The sequence below is a fragment of the Cupressus sempervirens genome, chromosome 2 (genome assembly GCF_028749045.1).
Source record: "Cupressus sempervirens isolate cs-2001-9-10 chromosome 2, ASM2874904v1, whole genome shotgun sequence".
NCBI classification, from domain to species: domain Eukaryota; kingdom Viridiplantae; phylum Streptophyta; class Pinopsida; order Cupressales; family Cupressaceae; genus Cupressus; species Cupressus sempervirens.
Genome location: NC_143119.1, coordinates 191736228 through 191754367, shown reverse-complemented (window position 1 = coordinate 191754367; position 18140 = coordinate 191736228). Strand labels below are relative to the sequence as shown.

At 32.9% G+C, this 18140-nt stretch overlaps 1 protein-coding gene across 1 annotated transcript; it reads right to left on the bottom strand.

Annotated features, from left to right (window-relative positions):
- Positions 1 to 12588: 12588 nt before the first annotated feature.
- LOC149571724 (uncharacterized) lies at positions 12589 to 17808 on the bottom strand. Its single transcript, XM_089815725.1, has 4 exons — positions 15577 to 17808; positions 13928 to 14153; positions 13442 to 13566; positions 12589 to 13192 (listed from the first exon to the last, which is right to left on the bottom strand). The coding sequence occupies exons 1-4, from the start codon at positions 17806 to 17808 to the stop codon at positions 12629 to 12631; spliced, it is 3147 nt and encodes a 1048-aa protein (XP_089671851.1). The 3' UTR covers positions 12589 to 12628.
- Between the last annotated feature and the right edge of the window lie 332 nt (positions 17809 to 18140).

Sequence of the window (18140 nt, the reverse complement as noted above, 5' to 3'; positions counted from 1 at the left end):
CCTGATCATACAAGATAAGAGTGCCTTTATGCAAAAAATTAAGCAAGACACCCCCAACTAGATGTTCTTATTGGCAACTACAAGCACACGTGTCTGTGTTGACTAGAGGGGCATGGAATGGTACAATCAGATGGAAAACCTCCGGGAAGACTAGAGATGGTTTATTGGTTCAACCTTTGTCCGATCGAGTTAAGCTCAAAACCACTTTTTTGGTCTTGACCCAACTCATAGGGCCTATCTTTATAGCTAGTAGTACATCTACAAGGAAGGTTGTCATTATAGTGTGGGCCATTTTGTTTCTTTGCTACTAACGTCAGGCTGATAATTAGTAACGTAAATATGATAAATTAAACATATCAGTAGAATGGCAATCACTCCATAAGTTATAATGAATCTTTTTCTATAAAATCTAGTTTCGATAATAACAACATCTGGAATAAATTTACAAACTTTAAGTCGTTATCTTTGTAGTGCCCTAATCCTCAATGGTCATTGGTTTTATTGTTGTTTCTTCATGCTCTATCTCTTAAGATGGTTTCACATCTATTTCAAAATGGTTTTACCATTAACGTTTCTCACATATGGTTCAGAGTTTGCATGGGCAGTTTAGAATGAGTTCAGTTTTGTATCCACTTTAATAAATTTGGCCTAACCTTACCTTCAAATCGCTTCCATAATGCTCTGAATGTTAAAGCAATACGAGGTTAGAAGACTTAAAAAATTATTAGAACATAAGAATCAATATAGTAAATAGGGTTCAATACTACTCAAAACTATGCTCAATTATTAATCAGGGAGGGTTTATGAGGACAACTCTCTAAACTTGTCAACACTCCCACACTAGAGACTTCTAGCTAGCAAGCAACAACACATTAATTCACTTCAAAAGATATTTTATCTTATTTCTAACCAAGCTAACAATTTTCTTAGCTTGAAGTTTTTGACAGAATTCAAGAAAGCATGATGTCCAAGCATATTCTTCATGACGAAATCTACCGAAGGTTTGTGCACTCTTTCCCCTTTCACACTTATTCAGAGCCTCCGAAACCATTCTTAACTCACTAGATATGGATAAAAAGGAAATTTATATTATAAAATCTAAAATGAGCATTGGACAAGGATCACATCAATTTTGTAAAATTATAGTACACCACTTTTAATGTGTAACAATGTATAGGATGAAAGTCATGAGCAAGACTGAGGTTTTCTTCTCTATTCTTTCCTACTAGTGCCTATTTGAACGGAGATGCTAAAAATTGTTGTAAATTCTAATTGTTTTTAATAATAAAATCAATTGGCCTCAACCTTTTCCCCATAAAAAAATATCTATTTTATTTTTTTATGCAAATTATTAAACATATATTTTTAGTAACAATGTCAAGTCATAATTTGTTAATTTTAAAATTATTCTTGTAACATCTTAATCAATTATAAAAATAATATCATTTATTATGTTTAATATATGTCAAATTAAAAATAATTAAATATATCAATACTTAATCTTAGAATAAATCTAAATGTATATAGAACCTTTCTCTTTTTAAAGTTTTTTATTCTATTAATTTTATATAGGAATTATTTAATAGCTCAAAATTATTGGGATAAGTTATTTCATCAAATGTGTTATATAAATTGTAAAACACTTTTAAAAATGTATACTTCTATTTTTCTAAAATTTCCAACCTAAATCTTTAAATGAAAAAAAAAAAAACTTAATTAATTGATTATTTGTTATTTTTATATCTTTATATTAAATTACCATATTATCCATTAAAGGCTTCATTTGACAAACTCAAGCTAACTAAAGTATGACATTAATTCATAGATTTTTTTTCCATGAAAAAACAATGTTCAAACTACCTTACTAATTAAAACCAAGTTTTATTTTCAAATTATAATTGTACACATTAAGATTCGGTTAAGTTTTTTTTTTTTTTTTAATATTAAAAAAATGTAAATTACAAAGGAAAGAAGAGCAGTCAGAACTATTGGAAAGAATGAAGAAAACATTACAATAGAGAACCAAGAGGCAAAATAGCCCACAGGGGTACATAGAGAAGAGAACACATTTTCAAATACAACTTATCAAAATCTGGATAAGAGGCTAAAGACTATGAAGCACCCCATTTTGCTGATTCTTGATTAGCTAAACTACTTGGTGCTGGATACATTGGACCTGATATGTTGTCGTAGTTCTCTTCTTGGAATCCGCCTGCAGTTGAGTGAAAATAGAAGCAAGACAATAAAATATGTCTGAATAAAGCTTTATAATTGCAAATTCCTGATGATCATATAAGTTATCAAAAGCTGCTTTACAACGGACTCTCCGTATGTGCAATAAGATGGTTTGTCAAACACTTTCAACAATGACATTGTTTCAAAACCCAACTCCAAGTAAAGCCTCCTTCTAGCTAAGGTAATGCCAAAAGATAGCATGAAGACAATGAAAAACAGAGTTCCATAACTTCTTCGCAAAAGAACAGCCCCAAAAGATGTGATGCATGTCTTTAGATTTCTTGCAAAAAGTACAATTAATGGGATTAACCATGATACATTTCAGCTTGCTACCAATTGGTAACTTGTAATGTAATATCCTCCAAGCCATTAATTGTGCCTTCATGTTAATCTTTGACTTCCAAATTTTAGCTGAGAGTTTTGCCCAAAAAATTTCACTAAATTTACAATTCCATTTGTTGTTCAAGTGAGACTTCATGGGAAGATTAGGCAGCAGCTATAAATATATTTTCTTCAAAGGAAAAGACAAAAAAGAAAATGCTGAAAGCCATAGCTAGTCTTTTAAGAAATTGCATTGAATTGGGGTACACAATTTCATAGACAATTCTAGAGGTACTAGAAGATAAAAAATGATTTGTATTTATTGTTCAGATTAAATTGGGCTTTAATGACATCCCATGGCAGCTAATCTAAATTATTGAAGTCCCAAAGATCTCCCACCATGTTAATGCCTTTTTTGGACAACAAATAAGATAATTTAGGAAAACTCAAGGCCAAAGGCTGATCATGATACAATATATGTCTGTTCCACCAAATAGAAGAAGTGAAAAAGCTAAAACCATGTTGGAGAGAACCATCTCTCCATTTTAAAAGATGGCTAACTCTTTGCCAAGCTTTCCAAATTGATTGGAGAGAATGTGAGGCCTTAATAGAAAAGAAGGGAGCATGAAGTAACTTGCCCAGCCACCCTACACCTTGCCATTTGCCTCCAACCGTGGCAAGGAATATCCTATTCTGAACAAGATCTTTCCAAGGTTCATCCCCTTTAGTAACTCTAATAATCCATTTTGCTACCAAGAAAAACCCCTAGGTTTTTGGGTCAATTAATCCCAAGCCTCCTCTGTGCTTTGGTTATATCCAATGAGACCAAGATGTAGATATAAACCCCATATTGCCATCCCATTTAGTCCATAAAAAATGTCTAATGATTTTAATTAAATCCTCATAACCTTTGTTGGAGTGCATCCAGCTGGATGAATAATAAACATGAGTGGCCAGAAAAATCTTATTAGCAACTTGAATTTTCCTAGCAAGAGAAAGAAATTTATTATCCCAATTAAAAAGTTTGGATTTGACTCTATTAAGATACCAAGTCCACATATCAGAGAGAGTGACTCCCAAACCAAATGGAATCCCAAGATATCTCATAATCTCACCATGCTTAATATGCTTCCATTCACGTGGAATCCAATGGGGAATATGCCCATCTCGAATCATCAAAAATTCTATTTTTTCATGAGCTAGCTTGGAGCCAGAAACAACACAATATATTTCCAAAACATCCAAAGTATTAGAGATCTCTTGCTCAGAGTTTTGTAGAAATAATAAGCTGTCATAAGCATAATGTGAGTTAATAACAATAGAACTTTGAGGAATAGAAACACCTGAGATGAGTTTCAGCTTCCATGCACCTTGCAACATATAGCCTAATGCATCTATAGTTAGTACATAAAGGTAAGGGGCAAGAGGACATCCATGATGAATAGATCGCTGAAGAAGAAAAGGATTAGTCATCATATTATTGATAATGATTCAAGAGTTAGCATCTTGAAATAACATACAAACATGAGCTTGGAGTTTAGGACCAAACCCCAACCATTTGAGCATGCTCAAAATAAAATTCCATCGGATTCTATCATAAGACTTATCAAAATCAAGTTTGACAAGAATAGCATTTTGACAAGTTTGTTGGGCCCATTCGCATGTTTCCCACACTAAAATCAAATTTTCAAGAATATATCTACTAGCAATAAAACCAGTTTGTTCAGGTCAAACAATTTCTTGCACCACCAATTTAATCCTATTAGCAAGAGCTTTTGCAATAATTTTGTAGGAAGTATTCAAAAGTGTAATGGGATGCCAATCTAAAATAGAATCTTCATTTTTCCCTTTGGGAAAAAGTTTGTATTATACCACCATTAATAGTAGGACCCAAGGATCCTCTCTCAAAGGCTTCTAAGTATAAGTAATAAAAATCTTCTTTGATGTGTTTCCACATTGCTTTGTAAAACTCCATAGGAAGCCCATCGCTACCCAGACATTTATAAGGAGCCATGTTAAAAAGAGCATTTTCCAGCTCTTCCAACGTGAGGAGTCTATCAAGGCATCAGCTGTAATCAACAACTATATGCTGAGGAATGTGAACTTTAACAATATCTTCTAGAGCCTCTTGAATGTCTGGCCATTGATCATCTTTGAATAGATGTTCATAAAAATGTTTAAAAGCTTTGCATATTTCAGCTGGGTCAATAAGAAAAGAACCAGATTTGTCTTTAATGACACCAATCTTTTCCTTTTTGTGTTTATAACTGAGATAATTAAAGAAATATCTCGTACCCTTATCAGCTTCTTTTATCTAATGTAATCTAGATCTAATTTTGGCTCCCTAACCTTTATAATTGTCCATCTTGCGCAATTGGTTTTTAGTAGCAGCAACAACAGATTGAAGGTTTATGTTATTAGGATCAGCACTAAAGAGTTTTCTTACATTCACAAGTTTACCTTGAAGAGATCTTTCTTTACACTTTCGCTGTCAAGTCTTTTTTTTTTTTTCCAAAAGATTGAAGAAAATTAGTGCATTAAGAAATGGCAAGACACCACCAATCAATTCAAGAGTCTCCTTCTTTGGGTTTAAGAAGAGAATTCAAAATCTCCTCAAGGGAAGCAAGGCAAATAGGATTCTTTAAATGAGATAAGTTGCATTAACATTGACAATGACATATCTAATAATATTATTACCATCATGCTAAAGGTAAACTTAATAATACTATAGAATGGTCTCAAAATAGTAATAATGTGGTATCTTAAAAAGTCATTTATTTTATCCCTACAATAGTAAAAACCAAATCTTACATATAAGTCTTGAATTGAGACAAAGTTGAAAACTTCTTACCTAAAAAATATATAGGAAGGACACTAAATAGCAAGTGCAATAAAATTTGTTTGAGAGCTTCGTGATTTGTTTTATTAGAAACTTTCTAAATTAATTATCAACATAATAAACAACTCTAATATTAATGAGCAATTGCAATAATGTATATAACACACTGTTATGTTTTTAGGAATGTAGTGGAATTGAAACTTAAGATAAAAGTATAGAATAAAGTTTATTTTGAAAGAAATTTTAAATTTTGGTTTTTTAGATTATAATCAAAAAAATAAATTAGAAAAGTGCACCAAAGCCAAGGCTAGGACTAAGATTATGTAATTACAGATTTCCTTGGATATCCTAAATAATTTCATTAGTTGCCACTGCAAAACTATAAACTTGCAAGTGCTAAGCCTATTGTTATCAATTGTTATTGTCAATTTAAATATTCATCTTCTACGAATATCATGGAAATTGCAACAAATAGATTATAAATGTATAATATATAAACATACAAAAAAATGCACAAAATGCTAACACCCATAAAATGTAAATATTAATGCTACAAAAAGAGCTAGATCTTAGCCAACATTGTTCTTCTAATCTTATTTCGTGTCCTTAAAAATCTTTCAATCCCTCTTCTTCTTGAGAGCCTAGTGCTTGTTAACATCTTCCTTTGATGAAATCCATATAATTCCACCCTTTCCTTTCTTTATTTGGTTCTTCAAAGGTTTGGAATTATAAAATAAAAAGTGATCATCTACTACTTTTTAGTGCGGTATAATGGAATTATGTCTTCTACAACTTTAAAATTTGATCACAAAGAAACTTATTGGAAAGTTACCAAAATACTATTGATGTTTCCTTAACTACAATTTTTTAAGAATTATTTCTTAATTATAAATTTTCATAAATCTAAGTTATAGTTAAAAGACTGACAACTATCTGGTATTAAAAATTTATTTCAAGGAGCAAAGCTCACATATATAACTCTATCGACTTAAAATATGTTATTTTTATTCTAAAGTCAATTTAAATTTTATTTATTATAGAAAAAGAAAAGAAAATATATACAATTAAAAAATATTTTTCTCCTCTTTGTATATGTTGACATTGTTGAGGTATAATGACTTTTTCTAGATTGGAATGGGTATTCATATTTTTTGAATTCTATGTTGATGTCTTTTAAAATCTTAGATGTATTCATATCCTTGAATTATAAAGGTTAGTAATTATTTTCAATGATATAGTCAAGTCTTCAAAGAAAATATAGGAAAATTGTACCATACTAATTTGATTTTATTATTAGCTATATTTTGAAATATAAAACTTCCAATATAAGTTTTGAAAAATGATTTTATTGAGCTACTTATCAAAAGCTTTTGTAATAAATTGTAAAGAAAAATGGAAGTAAATGAAGAAAACATAAAGCAATGCTTAAAATGGAAAATCTATTTTATAACAAAAGTTATATTCATAAATATTTAATACCTTTTATATTTATCAATTATAAATTTAAAAATTTATTTATTTGAAAACTAATTTGTGTTTGAGAGCCCACCCATGGTTTAGCGTTTATCTCAGTGACCTTCATATAGGAGGTCTTAAGTTCCACTCTCACCTATATATAAGGAATGTTTCTTAAATATTATTAATAATATAGATAGATTTTATTGAAATCTAGAATTGAGTTTTAAAAATTATTTTAAAATCATTGATAACTTCTTTTAAAAAAATTTAAAATACATTAATAAATATATCTTACAGTTAAAATATAGAAATATTATATTATAATCAAGATTTCAAATTTGAATTTATTAGAAAAATATTTTAAAAAAATCTACATAGATTTTAGTTAAAATTTAGAAAGATTTTGTTGAAATAATAAATTGTGTTGTTAAATTAATTTTGGAAAGGTGATGACTTAGTTTAATTCTTTTAATTGGGTTTGACATCGAGATGATTAAAAGGCAGGCATTAAAGCCAAAGATTGGGAGAAACCCCAAGAGATATGGCCAACTTATTAGAGATAATGATTGGAATGTTCTAGGAACTTCAGGCTTCACAAAAGTTTGACAAGGAAGCCTAGACAAAGGCACATGAATTTTTTTTGAAGGGTATGTAGGAGATGGAATCTCTATCAATGCTAGGGTTATATAGAACACAAGTTCAATTGTTGTGGGTGAAGCCATTTTTGTTATAGTTGCAAGGAGAATTGAAGTTGAAGAAGAAATAGCAATCCCTTACTTTCCCAGTGCTTTTCCATTGCTCAAGCGAGAAGCTATTTGTAGGAGAATCAAAATCAAGTGTGATTGTAAGTGGTGTTTGTTAGAAAGGTCTTTTGTTTTAGTTGAATCGACATCTTATAGGAAATCTATGAATTCGTAGACTCCATCGACCTCGTTGTGCTCCCTAATTTTGAAAGGTGAAAAATTGCTATGCGATTTGAAAAATAGATACCCTAAGCAGCGAAGAAAAGCAGGTGATCAAAGCATCTTTTATCAAGCTCTATCACAATATTTGTGAGTTAGAGTTCGTTCATTCATACGGTAGAACAACTTAGTCTTTGTTGTGGGAAGAATTATATGCTTTCAAAGAGGTATTTCTATAAGCATTTTTGACTCGCTTTGTGCAACTAAATGGAGGAAATGTGTATTCTCATAATGTATTCTTGGTGAACCAAACGATCTCAAATCAAATTCTCAAAACCATAATTTGGATTTCAAGTTCTAGAATCTCGAATATAGGATACTCAATGCCAATTCTCAAATCAGATTCCAGCAACCAAATAGATCCTTAGCACTCATTAGATCTAGGCGATGCGCACAGAGGTGAAGCACTGACACTTCCTAGAAGGTCACCCATCCCAATACTACTCCAGCTTGAGTGCACTAAACTACAAAGTTTCATCCATTGATAAACTCGCTTTGTTTGCAACCCTATTTGCAAAACCTTCATCAAGTGTTGTGCCTTATGAACTATTCATTAAAAATCTCCTACAGTAATATCACAATTTGACTAAAAAACTACAAAGTTAAATCATGACAGCAATATCAAAATTTGACTTCTTATGAAAATTGTCTCCTATTTATTAATTATACATTATTAATTAGTTTATTACTCCCAAAATAATAGAGGTCTTTATTTCCCACAATTAAGCAGTCAGTAAAATGTGTGCTTCTCCTTAAAGTGTGATGCTCCATTTTATATCCATTAAGCCCATGCATATTAAATTTACCGCGCATTCTACAAATTTAATGAGTTGCGTGTAAATTGGAAAGAAGTCCACTCCTTGATTTTTTCCATCATGGTGCAAGGCAACAATCTCAAACTTCTATTCTTTGTGAGCCTTGGGCACATAATCTTATCCATTCCATCATGACGCTCATCAATAGGACTGTATTTGCAATTGGATTTCTGTTGATTGTTCTTATAATATCCAGGACGTATTAGCAGACTATCACTCTATAAAATTCAATGACTTTGGGATCCTTAGCATGAGACTATGTCACATGACCAATCACAAATAACTATTTGGTTTGACAGGCAGTCAGGTAGAAATCTTTATGCTTTCCTTCAACTCTTTAACATTTTGCTTTATTTGATTTAGATTGCTAAAAGTCTAATCTTTCACCTTTGCCAAATACTAACAAGAAAAAGTGAACTAGCTACAATTGTTTTCCTTTTGTTGCAATCAATTGACACAAGACAATGCTATTACATGACTTATATTGGTTTTACGCTTCTTAAGGTGCATATGCTCTTTTGATTAATTGGGATCCAATCAATAGAACAAGTTCAATAGATAAGTAAACAAAAATACAAGTTGATTTCGTTTTGATCTATGCTTTATTTATTTGGTGTACAAATAAAAAATTTCCTCCATTAGCTTCCATGGTGTTTGCAAGGAATACCATTGGACAACAAATATTGGTAGGGTTGTCATAATTTTCAAAGCTACTGTTTATTAAACTTGAGACATTCTTCAGCTTGGGGCTTCTTAATCACATAACTTTGGTTATCCTTTGCTTTAATGGTTAGGTGTATAATTGGCAACCTATGTGTGATGCTTGATTTAATTTATTAAGATATTTGATAAGCTCTTCACTGAAACATATTTAGATAATTAGTAACCATAAATCAAGAATTGGACATTTAACAATGAATAAGAAACTGAATTTCAATAAAGAAAAATAATAACGAATTAATAAAAAAATATTATTTGAATAATATAAAAGTTATTTAATTAATATATAAATTCAAAACTAACTTAATTGATCAAATTTAAATGATTAATTCTAAAATAAATAATGATAAACATCACATAACTATACAAACTAATAATACAAATTTTAAATTATCAACTCTACACAAATGCCTATTTTAACATTTATTGTGTCTTTATTTTGTCTTGGAGCTTCTTAGGGATAATAAGCATTGAAATATTTCAAACCCAATGAAAGCTCTTATCCCATTGTTTATGGAGGGGACATTGCAGCACCTAATATTTCTACCAGCTCTGCAGGGTAAGAGCTTCATAACAGGGGATATGATGTAGGATTGTAGGTTTATTTAACTTTTTTTAAGCACTTCAGCAGCAGGGGAAGGTTAGATAAGATACTAGTAAAGCAGGATAGAGAACAGAGGTATGTTTAGCATTAGGAGCAATCCCAAATTAATATAGTTAATGACATTACTTTTTGAGCTATATATTTCTCTGAAGCTGCAAGTTTGTTACAAGCATTTAGAAATGGATCTGCATCATGCATTTTTATGTCCCAGATCTGTAACATGGAATGCAAACTAATTCAGATTCACTCTAGATGTAAATTATATGATATTTACATTATCTGATATCTACCTTTGTATTCCTACATATCTCTATAAATCATTTCCTATCTCTATCTTTATATTTATTTCTCCCTCTCATTCTCCTCTATTTTCTTTTGAATATTCATCTATTACATATATGTTTACCCCTTTTCTTTCCCCTCTCTAACTACTTTGCAGGAGCTATGACTTTAAAAATTGAATCAACACAGATACACACAGTTTGTAGAAATAGATATACACGGTAACCATAAGTGTAGTTACTTTTCTGACTAGTTCTACCAAGCAAACTGAACCCCAATATACTATCAAACAGATACGTACTAGTTTCATAGCAAAATTTTGTTTCCAGCCCTCATTTGCCATGAAGGTGAACAAGGGAGGGCATGTTTCAAAATCAAAGCAGACTTTTAGAGACGCATTTATGTCTTGCTGCTGTTGTAGACAAATCAAGGCTTTACAAGCCTCTTCTAAACGAGCCCAAAATAAGTTGCATTCTCAGTTAAGGATGCAAAGCTTGAGTGAACCTTCTTTCCTCTACCAGTCAAAGTTTGCTATTTTAGTTTTTTCTTTCATCCATTTCTCCAAAACTATGTGACGACGTGGTTGAACCCCATTTGGAATGTAGCTTTTGTTTCCCTTATCTAAACAATAGTTAGTGGTATGCAATGTCCAAGAGCTCTACAACTTTTCCATATGCAGTGCCAGCATTATCGATTTATTTCTGGTTCAGAAGTCAGTGGGCAACACATGCTTCTCTTCCATCACGACAATCTCATCCCAGAAGCCTCCCAACTTTGTTGTAGCCAAATTTACATAAAATTGTTGCCTCCATCATGCTGTTTGAAAGTGTCATAATAGCCAGTGTTGTTGCCCTTGCAACATATTCATGAACAACATTGAGTTTCCCAGTGTTCATTTCTTGCTCTTTTTTTTGGCACTCTCCAGCTTGAGTGCGAAAAATGCATGTTTGTCCTCAAAAATACAAAATCAACATTAAGATGTAAGAAAAAGCCTACTAGAGCTATAGAAACCAATGGTAAAATTAAACAACATATAAATGCATTCCAAGTACTCTTACAGATCTTGATAGATGCAGTAGATGCCTTTGTGTAGTTGATTTGTTTCTTGCTCTCTTACGGTCAAGGATTGTCATGTGGTGTGTCCGCATTGTAACTCTGGTTTGGGGTTCCAAAACCCCTTTTTCCAATACAGGTTAGCTCATATCTAATTCTTCATATTTAGAAGCTGTTGACTCGTGTGAAATACACCCAACATTTTGATTTTGAGTATGCTGATACATTGGGGATTAAACACAAGCCACACTTACATGAAACATTCAAAGCATGGGTTAGAGATGATAGAAGGTTATTAGACTTTTGTACAAGATTCTGGTGGTTTAAGTTGAAGAGTATACCCAATCGCTGATGAACTACCCCTTTCTAATCTGGGATAAAATACCAATAGAATCAACTTTGAGAATTAAGGTAGGCTCTGCTCCTGCTCCTCCCTGTTCTTGGCACCTCATCTAAACTATCCAGCCAGCCTTGCTGTAACATTTCATTTTTCTCTTTACATTTTCACATATTATTCGTCTATTTTATATGACTAACAAGTTGAATCTGTGTTATCTTTGGAAAAATCTCCCTAACAAAATGATAGGCTTAACTATGGCATGAGTAAACAGAATTAGGGGGGAAAATAAGCTTACAAAATATTGATCCGAAGGCTGCTTAACATTTGCTTGGTGAGAATTCTTTTAAGAGTAAAGTACAACCACATTTAGGATGTTCACTTTTTAATAGCTTGAACATCTCTGATTTATTATGTGAATTCCAGACATTGTGAAAACAGAATCTTCAGAATTTATCAAATTATGATCCGCTAGAGAGTCGACTACTAGAATTACTAAGCTGAAGTGGGTTTCTCTTTATATCTTTCTTCTCAAGCAAAATGAATTGCTTAATATGAATGGACAAACTTGATTGCTACATATAGAATTTGAACTGTCATGATCAATTATCTTATATTTAAAAATTAACATTTTATATGCTAACCTTGAAACATTTCATACTATTATGAAATCACAACCTGTTTTAAATTGTTGATAACTTTTAAGTACACTTTTGAAATTGCTTACTATTGTAAGGTGTTGATGGAAAGTAATTGTCAATAATAATAGAAGGCAGCATCCAATTATGCTTCAATCCAGATTTTTACGCCAGATTGGAGTTTTTGAAGATAAGATTATAACTAATAATATCAAATTAACTTTCCTATCCTTACATAAAAACTGATTCTGTACATAAGTATTACTTAAATAAATGCATGAATATCAATTTATAGAGCTGGCAAATGTGTAACCAATGAAAAACTCTCCCCAAAGCATCAAAATTATGTTGCCTTTGAAATAATTTAAAATTTCTGATGTACAAAGTCTATTAACGTTTCCTTTTCACCAGCTTTAATCAGCCAGCCAAGTATCCGGACAGTTTCATCAGTTGGAGCACAACGCTCTTTCTTCATTTGATCTATAATCCAATTAGTTTTTTCAAGATCATGTCTTTTGCGGAAGGTGTCAAACAATATATTATATGTGTTAACATTAGGAACTAAATCCTTCCTTCTCATATCATTCAATATTGACAAAGCTATGTCAAGTTTGTTTTCGTTGCAAAACGAAGTAATGTATACATTATAGGTTACAACATCTGGGGTAATGCCTACCACTTTCATTTCAGAAAAATACTTCAAAGCCTTATTTATTTCACCATTTTTGCAACTGGCATCAATCAGACAGTTGTAGGTGACTGCATCAGGAGTCAAGCCTTCATCTACCATCTTAGTCATGAGGAAATGTGCTCCAGATAAATATCCAGTCTTGCACAGACCATCAGTGACTGTGTTGTATGTCACTTTATTAGGTTTCAAATCCCTCGCTTCCATTTCCTCTTTCCTACCAAGTTCATGTCTCCCAATCTATGAAATGCATGTATTAGTGTACTATATGTAATTACATTAGGGAAATGTCCCTTATTTTGCATCTCAGAAAGAAGGGTAAATGCTTCCTTTTCCCTGTCATTCTGACATAAACCAGCAATTAGAGTGTTGTAGGTAACAACATCTGGGGAGTAGCCTTTGCTAAGCATCTCTTTGGAACAACTTCTGAGCCTTTTCCATCTCATGTAGTTCGCATAGGCTGTGTATCAAAGAGCTATAAGTAATTACATCTGGTTGTAAACCATTTTTGCCCATGTCATATAAACAATCCCAAGCCTTGTGCATCATGCCATCTTTGCATAGTCCATCAATAACAGTATTAAATGTCACTACATTAGGCGAAGGACCAAAGTCTGCCATTTTCATAGCAAAACTTTGTTTCCAACCCTCATTTGCCATGAAGGTAAACAAGGGAGGGTATGTCTTGCTGTTGTTGGAGACTAATCAAGGCTTTAATCTAAACGAGCCCAAAATAAGTTGCATCCTCAGTTAAGGATGCAAAAGCTTGAGTGACCCTTCTTTCCTCTACCAGTGCGAGTTTGCTCTTTTAGTTGTTTCTTTCATCCATTTCTCCAGAAGTTTTGTTTCCCTTAGTTTTTTCTTTCATCCGTAGCTTTTGTTTCCCTTATCTAAACAATAGTTAGTGGTATGCAATGTCCAACTCTTCCATATGCAGTGCCAGCATTATCGAATTATTTCTGGTTCAGAAATCACTGGGCAACACATGCTTCTCTTCCATCTTTGTTGTAGCCAAATTTACATGAAATTCTTGCCTTCCATAATAGCCAGTGTTGTTGCCCTTGCAACGTATTTTATACCATTCTAGCTCAGCAATATAGCTTTTGCTCTTGCCCAAGTCCACATTGAGTTTCCCAGTGTTCATTTCTTGCTCATTTTTTTGCCTCTCCAGCTCGAGTGTGAAAAATGCATGTTTGTCCTCCTTAAAAATACAAAATCAACATTAAGATGTAAGAAAAAGCTACTAGAGCTATAGAAACCAATGGTAAAATTAAACAACATATAAATGCATTCCAAGTAATCTTGCAGATCTTGATAGATGTAGTAGATGCCTTTGTGTAGTTGATTTTTTTCTTGCTCTCTTACAGTCAAGGGTTGTCATGTGGTGTGTCCACATTTGTAACTCTGGTTTGGGGTTCCAAAACCCCATTTTCCAAAAATAAAGTTGAACAGAGGTTCGGAGGTTTGCTCATATCTAATTCTTACATATTCAGAAGCTGTTGACTCATGTGAAATACACCCAACATTTTGATTTTGAGTATGCTGATACATTGGGGATTAAACACAAGCCACACTTACATGAAAACATTCAAAGCATGGGTTGGAGCCAATAGAAGGTTATTAGACTTTTGTACAAGATTCCAGTGGTTTAAGTTAAAGAGTATACCAAATAGCTGATGAACCACCCCTTTCTAATCTGGGATAAAATACCAGTAGAATCAACTTTGAGAATTAAGGTGGGCTCTGCTCCTGCTCCTCCTCCCTGCTCTTGGCACCTCATCTAAACTATCCAGCCAGCCTTGCTCTAACATTCATTTTTCTCTTTACATCTTCACATATTATTTGTCTAATTGATATGACTAACAAGTTGAATCTGAGTTACGTTTTGCAAAATCTCCCTAACAAAATTATAGGCTTAACTATGGCACAAGAAAACAGAATTAGGGGAGAAAATAAGCTTACAAAATATTGATCCGAAGGCTGCTTAACATTTGCTTGGTGAGAATTCTTTTAAGAGAAAAGTACAGCCACATTTAGGATGTTCAGAATTACAGACATTGTGAAAACAAAATCTTCAGAATTTATCAAATTATGATCCGCTAGAGAGTTGACTACTAGAATTACTAAACTGAAGTGGGTTTCTCTTTATATCTTTCTTCTCAAGCAAAGAGAATTGCTTAATATGAATGGACAAAATAGAATTTGAACTGTCATGATCAATTATCTAATATTTAAAAATTAACATTTGATATGCTAACCTTGAAACATTTCATACTACTATAAAATCACAAACTGTTTAAAATTGTTGATAACTTTTAAGTACACTTTTGAAATTGCTTACTATTGTAATGTGTTGATGGAAAGTAATTGTCAATAATAATAGAAGGCAGCATCCAATTATGCTTCAATCCAGATTTTCACGCCAGATTGGAGTTTTTGAAGATAAGATTATAACTAATAATATCAAATTAACTTTCCTATTCTTACATAAAAACTGATTCTGTACATAAGTATTGCTGAAATAAATGCATGAATATCAATTTATAGAGCTGGCAAATGTGTAACCAAAAACTCTCCCTAAAGCATCAAAACTATGCTACCTTTGAAATAATTTAAAATTTATGATGTACAAAGTCTATTAACATTTCCTTTTCACCAGCTTTAATCAGCCAGCCAAGTATCCGGACAGTTTCATCAGTTGGAGCACAATGCTCTTTCTTCATTTGATCTATAATCCAATTAGTTTTTTCAAGATCATGTCTTTTGCGGAAGGTGTCAAACAATATATTATATGTGTTAACATTAGGAACTAAATCCTTCCTTCTCATATCATTCAATATTGACAAAGCTATGTCAAGTTTGTTTTCTTTGCAAAACGAAGTAATGTATACATTATAGGTTACAACATCTGGGGTAATACCTACCGCTTTCATTTCAGAAAAATACTTCAAAGCCTTATTTATTTCACCATTTTTGCAATTGGCATCAATCAGACAGTTGTAGGTGACTGCATCAGGAGTCAAGCCTTCATCTAGCATCTTAGTCATGAGTAAATGTGCTCCAGATAAATATCCAGCCTTGCACAGACCATCAATGACTGTGTTGTACGTCACTTTATTAGGTTTCAAATCCCTCGCTTCTATTTCCTCTAACATCTTTCCTACCATGTTCATGTCTCCCAATCTATGAAATGCATGTATTAGTGTACTATATGTAATTACATTAGGGAAATGTCCCTTATTTTGCATCTCAGAAAGAAGGGTAAGTGCTTCCTTTTCCCTGTTATTCTGACATAAACCAGCAATTAGAGTGCTGTACGTAACAACATCTGGGGAGTAGCCTTTGCTAAGCATCTCTTTGAACAACTTCTGAGCCTTTTCCATCTCATGTAGTTCGCATAGGCTGCGTATCAAAGAGCTATAAGTAATTACATCTGGTTGTAAACCCTTTTTGCCCATGTCATATAAACAATCCCAAGCCTTGTGCATCATGCCATCTTTGCATAGTCCATCAATAACAGTATTAAATGTCACTACATTAGGCGAAGGACCAAAGTCTGCCATTTTCTTAAACAGATTGTACGCTTTGCCTGTTTTTCCAGCTTTACAAAAGCCATTTATCAGGCTAGTATAAGTGTAGATATTAAGAAAATGGCCTTCTTCTATCACTTTAGCGAATAATTCCAGAGCTTCTTCTACTCTGTCTACTTTGCAGAGGCCATCAATCAGAGTATTATATGTAGCAATATTTGGAGAGCAGTAACTGTGTTTCATTTTAGCTACTAACCTTAGAGCTTCATCTTCCCTTCCCACATTGCAAAAACTATTTATTAGGGTATTGCACGAAATAACATTAGGAGAGATGCCAAATTGTATCATCTCAGCAAATAAAACAAGAGCTTCATTAACTCTACCTCTTTTGCAGATCCCATCAATCAGAGTATTATATGTAACAATATTTAGAGAGCAGTAACTGTGTTTCATTTTAGCTACTAACCTTAGAGCTTCATCTTCCCTTCCCACATTGCAAAAACTATTTATTAGGGTATTGCACGCAATAACATCGGGAGAGAGGCAAAATTGTATCATCTCAGCAAATAAAACAAGAGCTTCATTTATTCTACCTCTTTTGCAGATCCCATCAATTAGGGTGCTGTATGTAACAACATCCGGAACACAAAGAGCTCGCCTCATTTCGTGGAATATCCCAAGTGCTTCCTCAATTCGATCCCCTCTACACGAACCCTTTATGAGGGTGTTAAAAGTGAATAAATCTGGCTGTATTTCCATCTCTTTCATTTCAGCAAGAAGGGAGTTAATTCTACGGATATCGCCAGAGTTTACAAGGCCACCTAAAAGCACATTGAAGGATACAACATCGAGAGAACGGCGTTGAGATAAGGCTGAGTGGAATTCCTCCCACGCCTTGTTTGTTTTTCCAGTTTTGCAGAGGGCAGTAATGTGCTGAGTGAAGTGCACCACATTGAAGGGCAGTAATGGAGAGGGTTTCGCCTGTTTGAGTGTGTGTTGAGATGACGAGGATTTGGGGTATTGAATTGAAGAATGAGAATGACGGGAAAACACCTGATGAAAGAGGAAGCCGGGGCGTATCCATTTGAAGCTCTGCATCATCTCCATATCTTCACAGGGTTTGAACAGAACAGAAGAAAACCCTGATTTGTCGTCTCCGACGCGAAACACGTCCGGAAATATTTGACAAAAAAATTCCGGCGGAAAGTTTTCAGAAGAACGAAATCCCGACTCAAGTTTGTCATCGTATGCAAGCCGTATTAATCCCACGAGGTCACGCAGTACACCGTATTCGTCTCTATTTCTATCTTCTTTTCCCTCCTCCATTTCCTTCCATATCATTATTATTGATTGAACATATATATATATCTTCTTTTCCCTCCTCCATTTCCTTCCATATCATTATTATTGATTGAACATATATATATATATATATTTTCAAATAATTCAAATATTATATAATAATATACAATATAACTAAAAGAGTAAAGTGCAATGCATTTGTTATTATTGGGTGCTTAAAAACTTCTCGATCACCACTTACCTTTTTTAACAAACTTCGTGTGTGTGTGTGTATGGTTGAATTGGCGATTTGATTCTCCATATAGTTTGACTTGACAACAACGAGACAAATAGTTAATACGATTTGACTTTGTTCA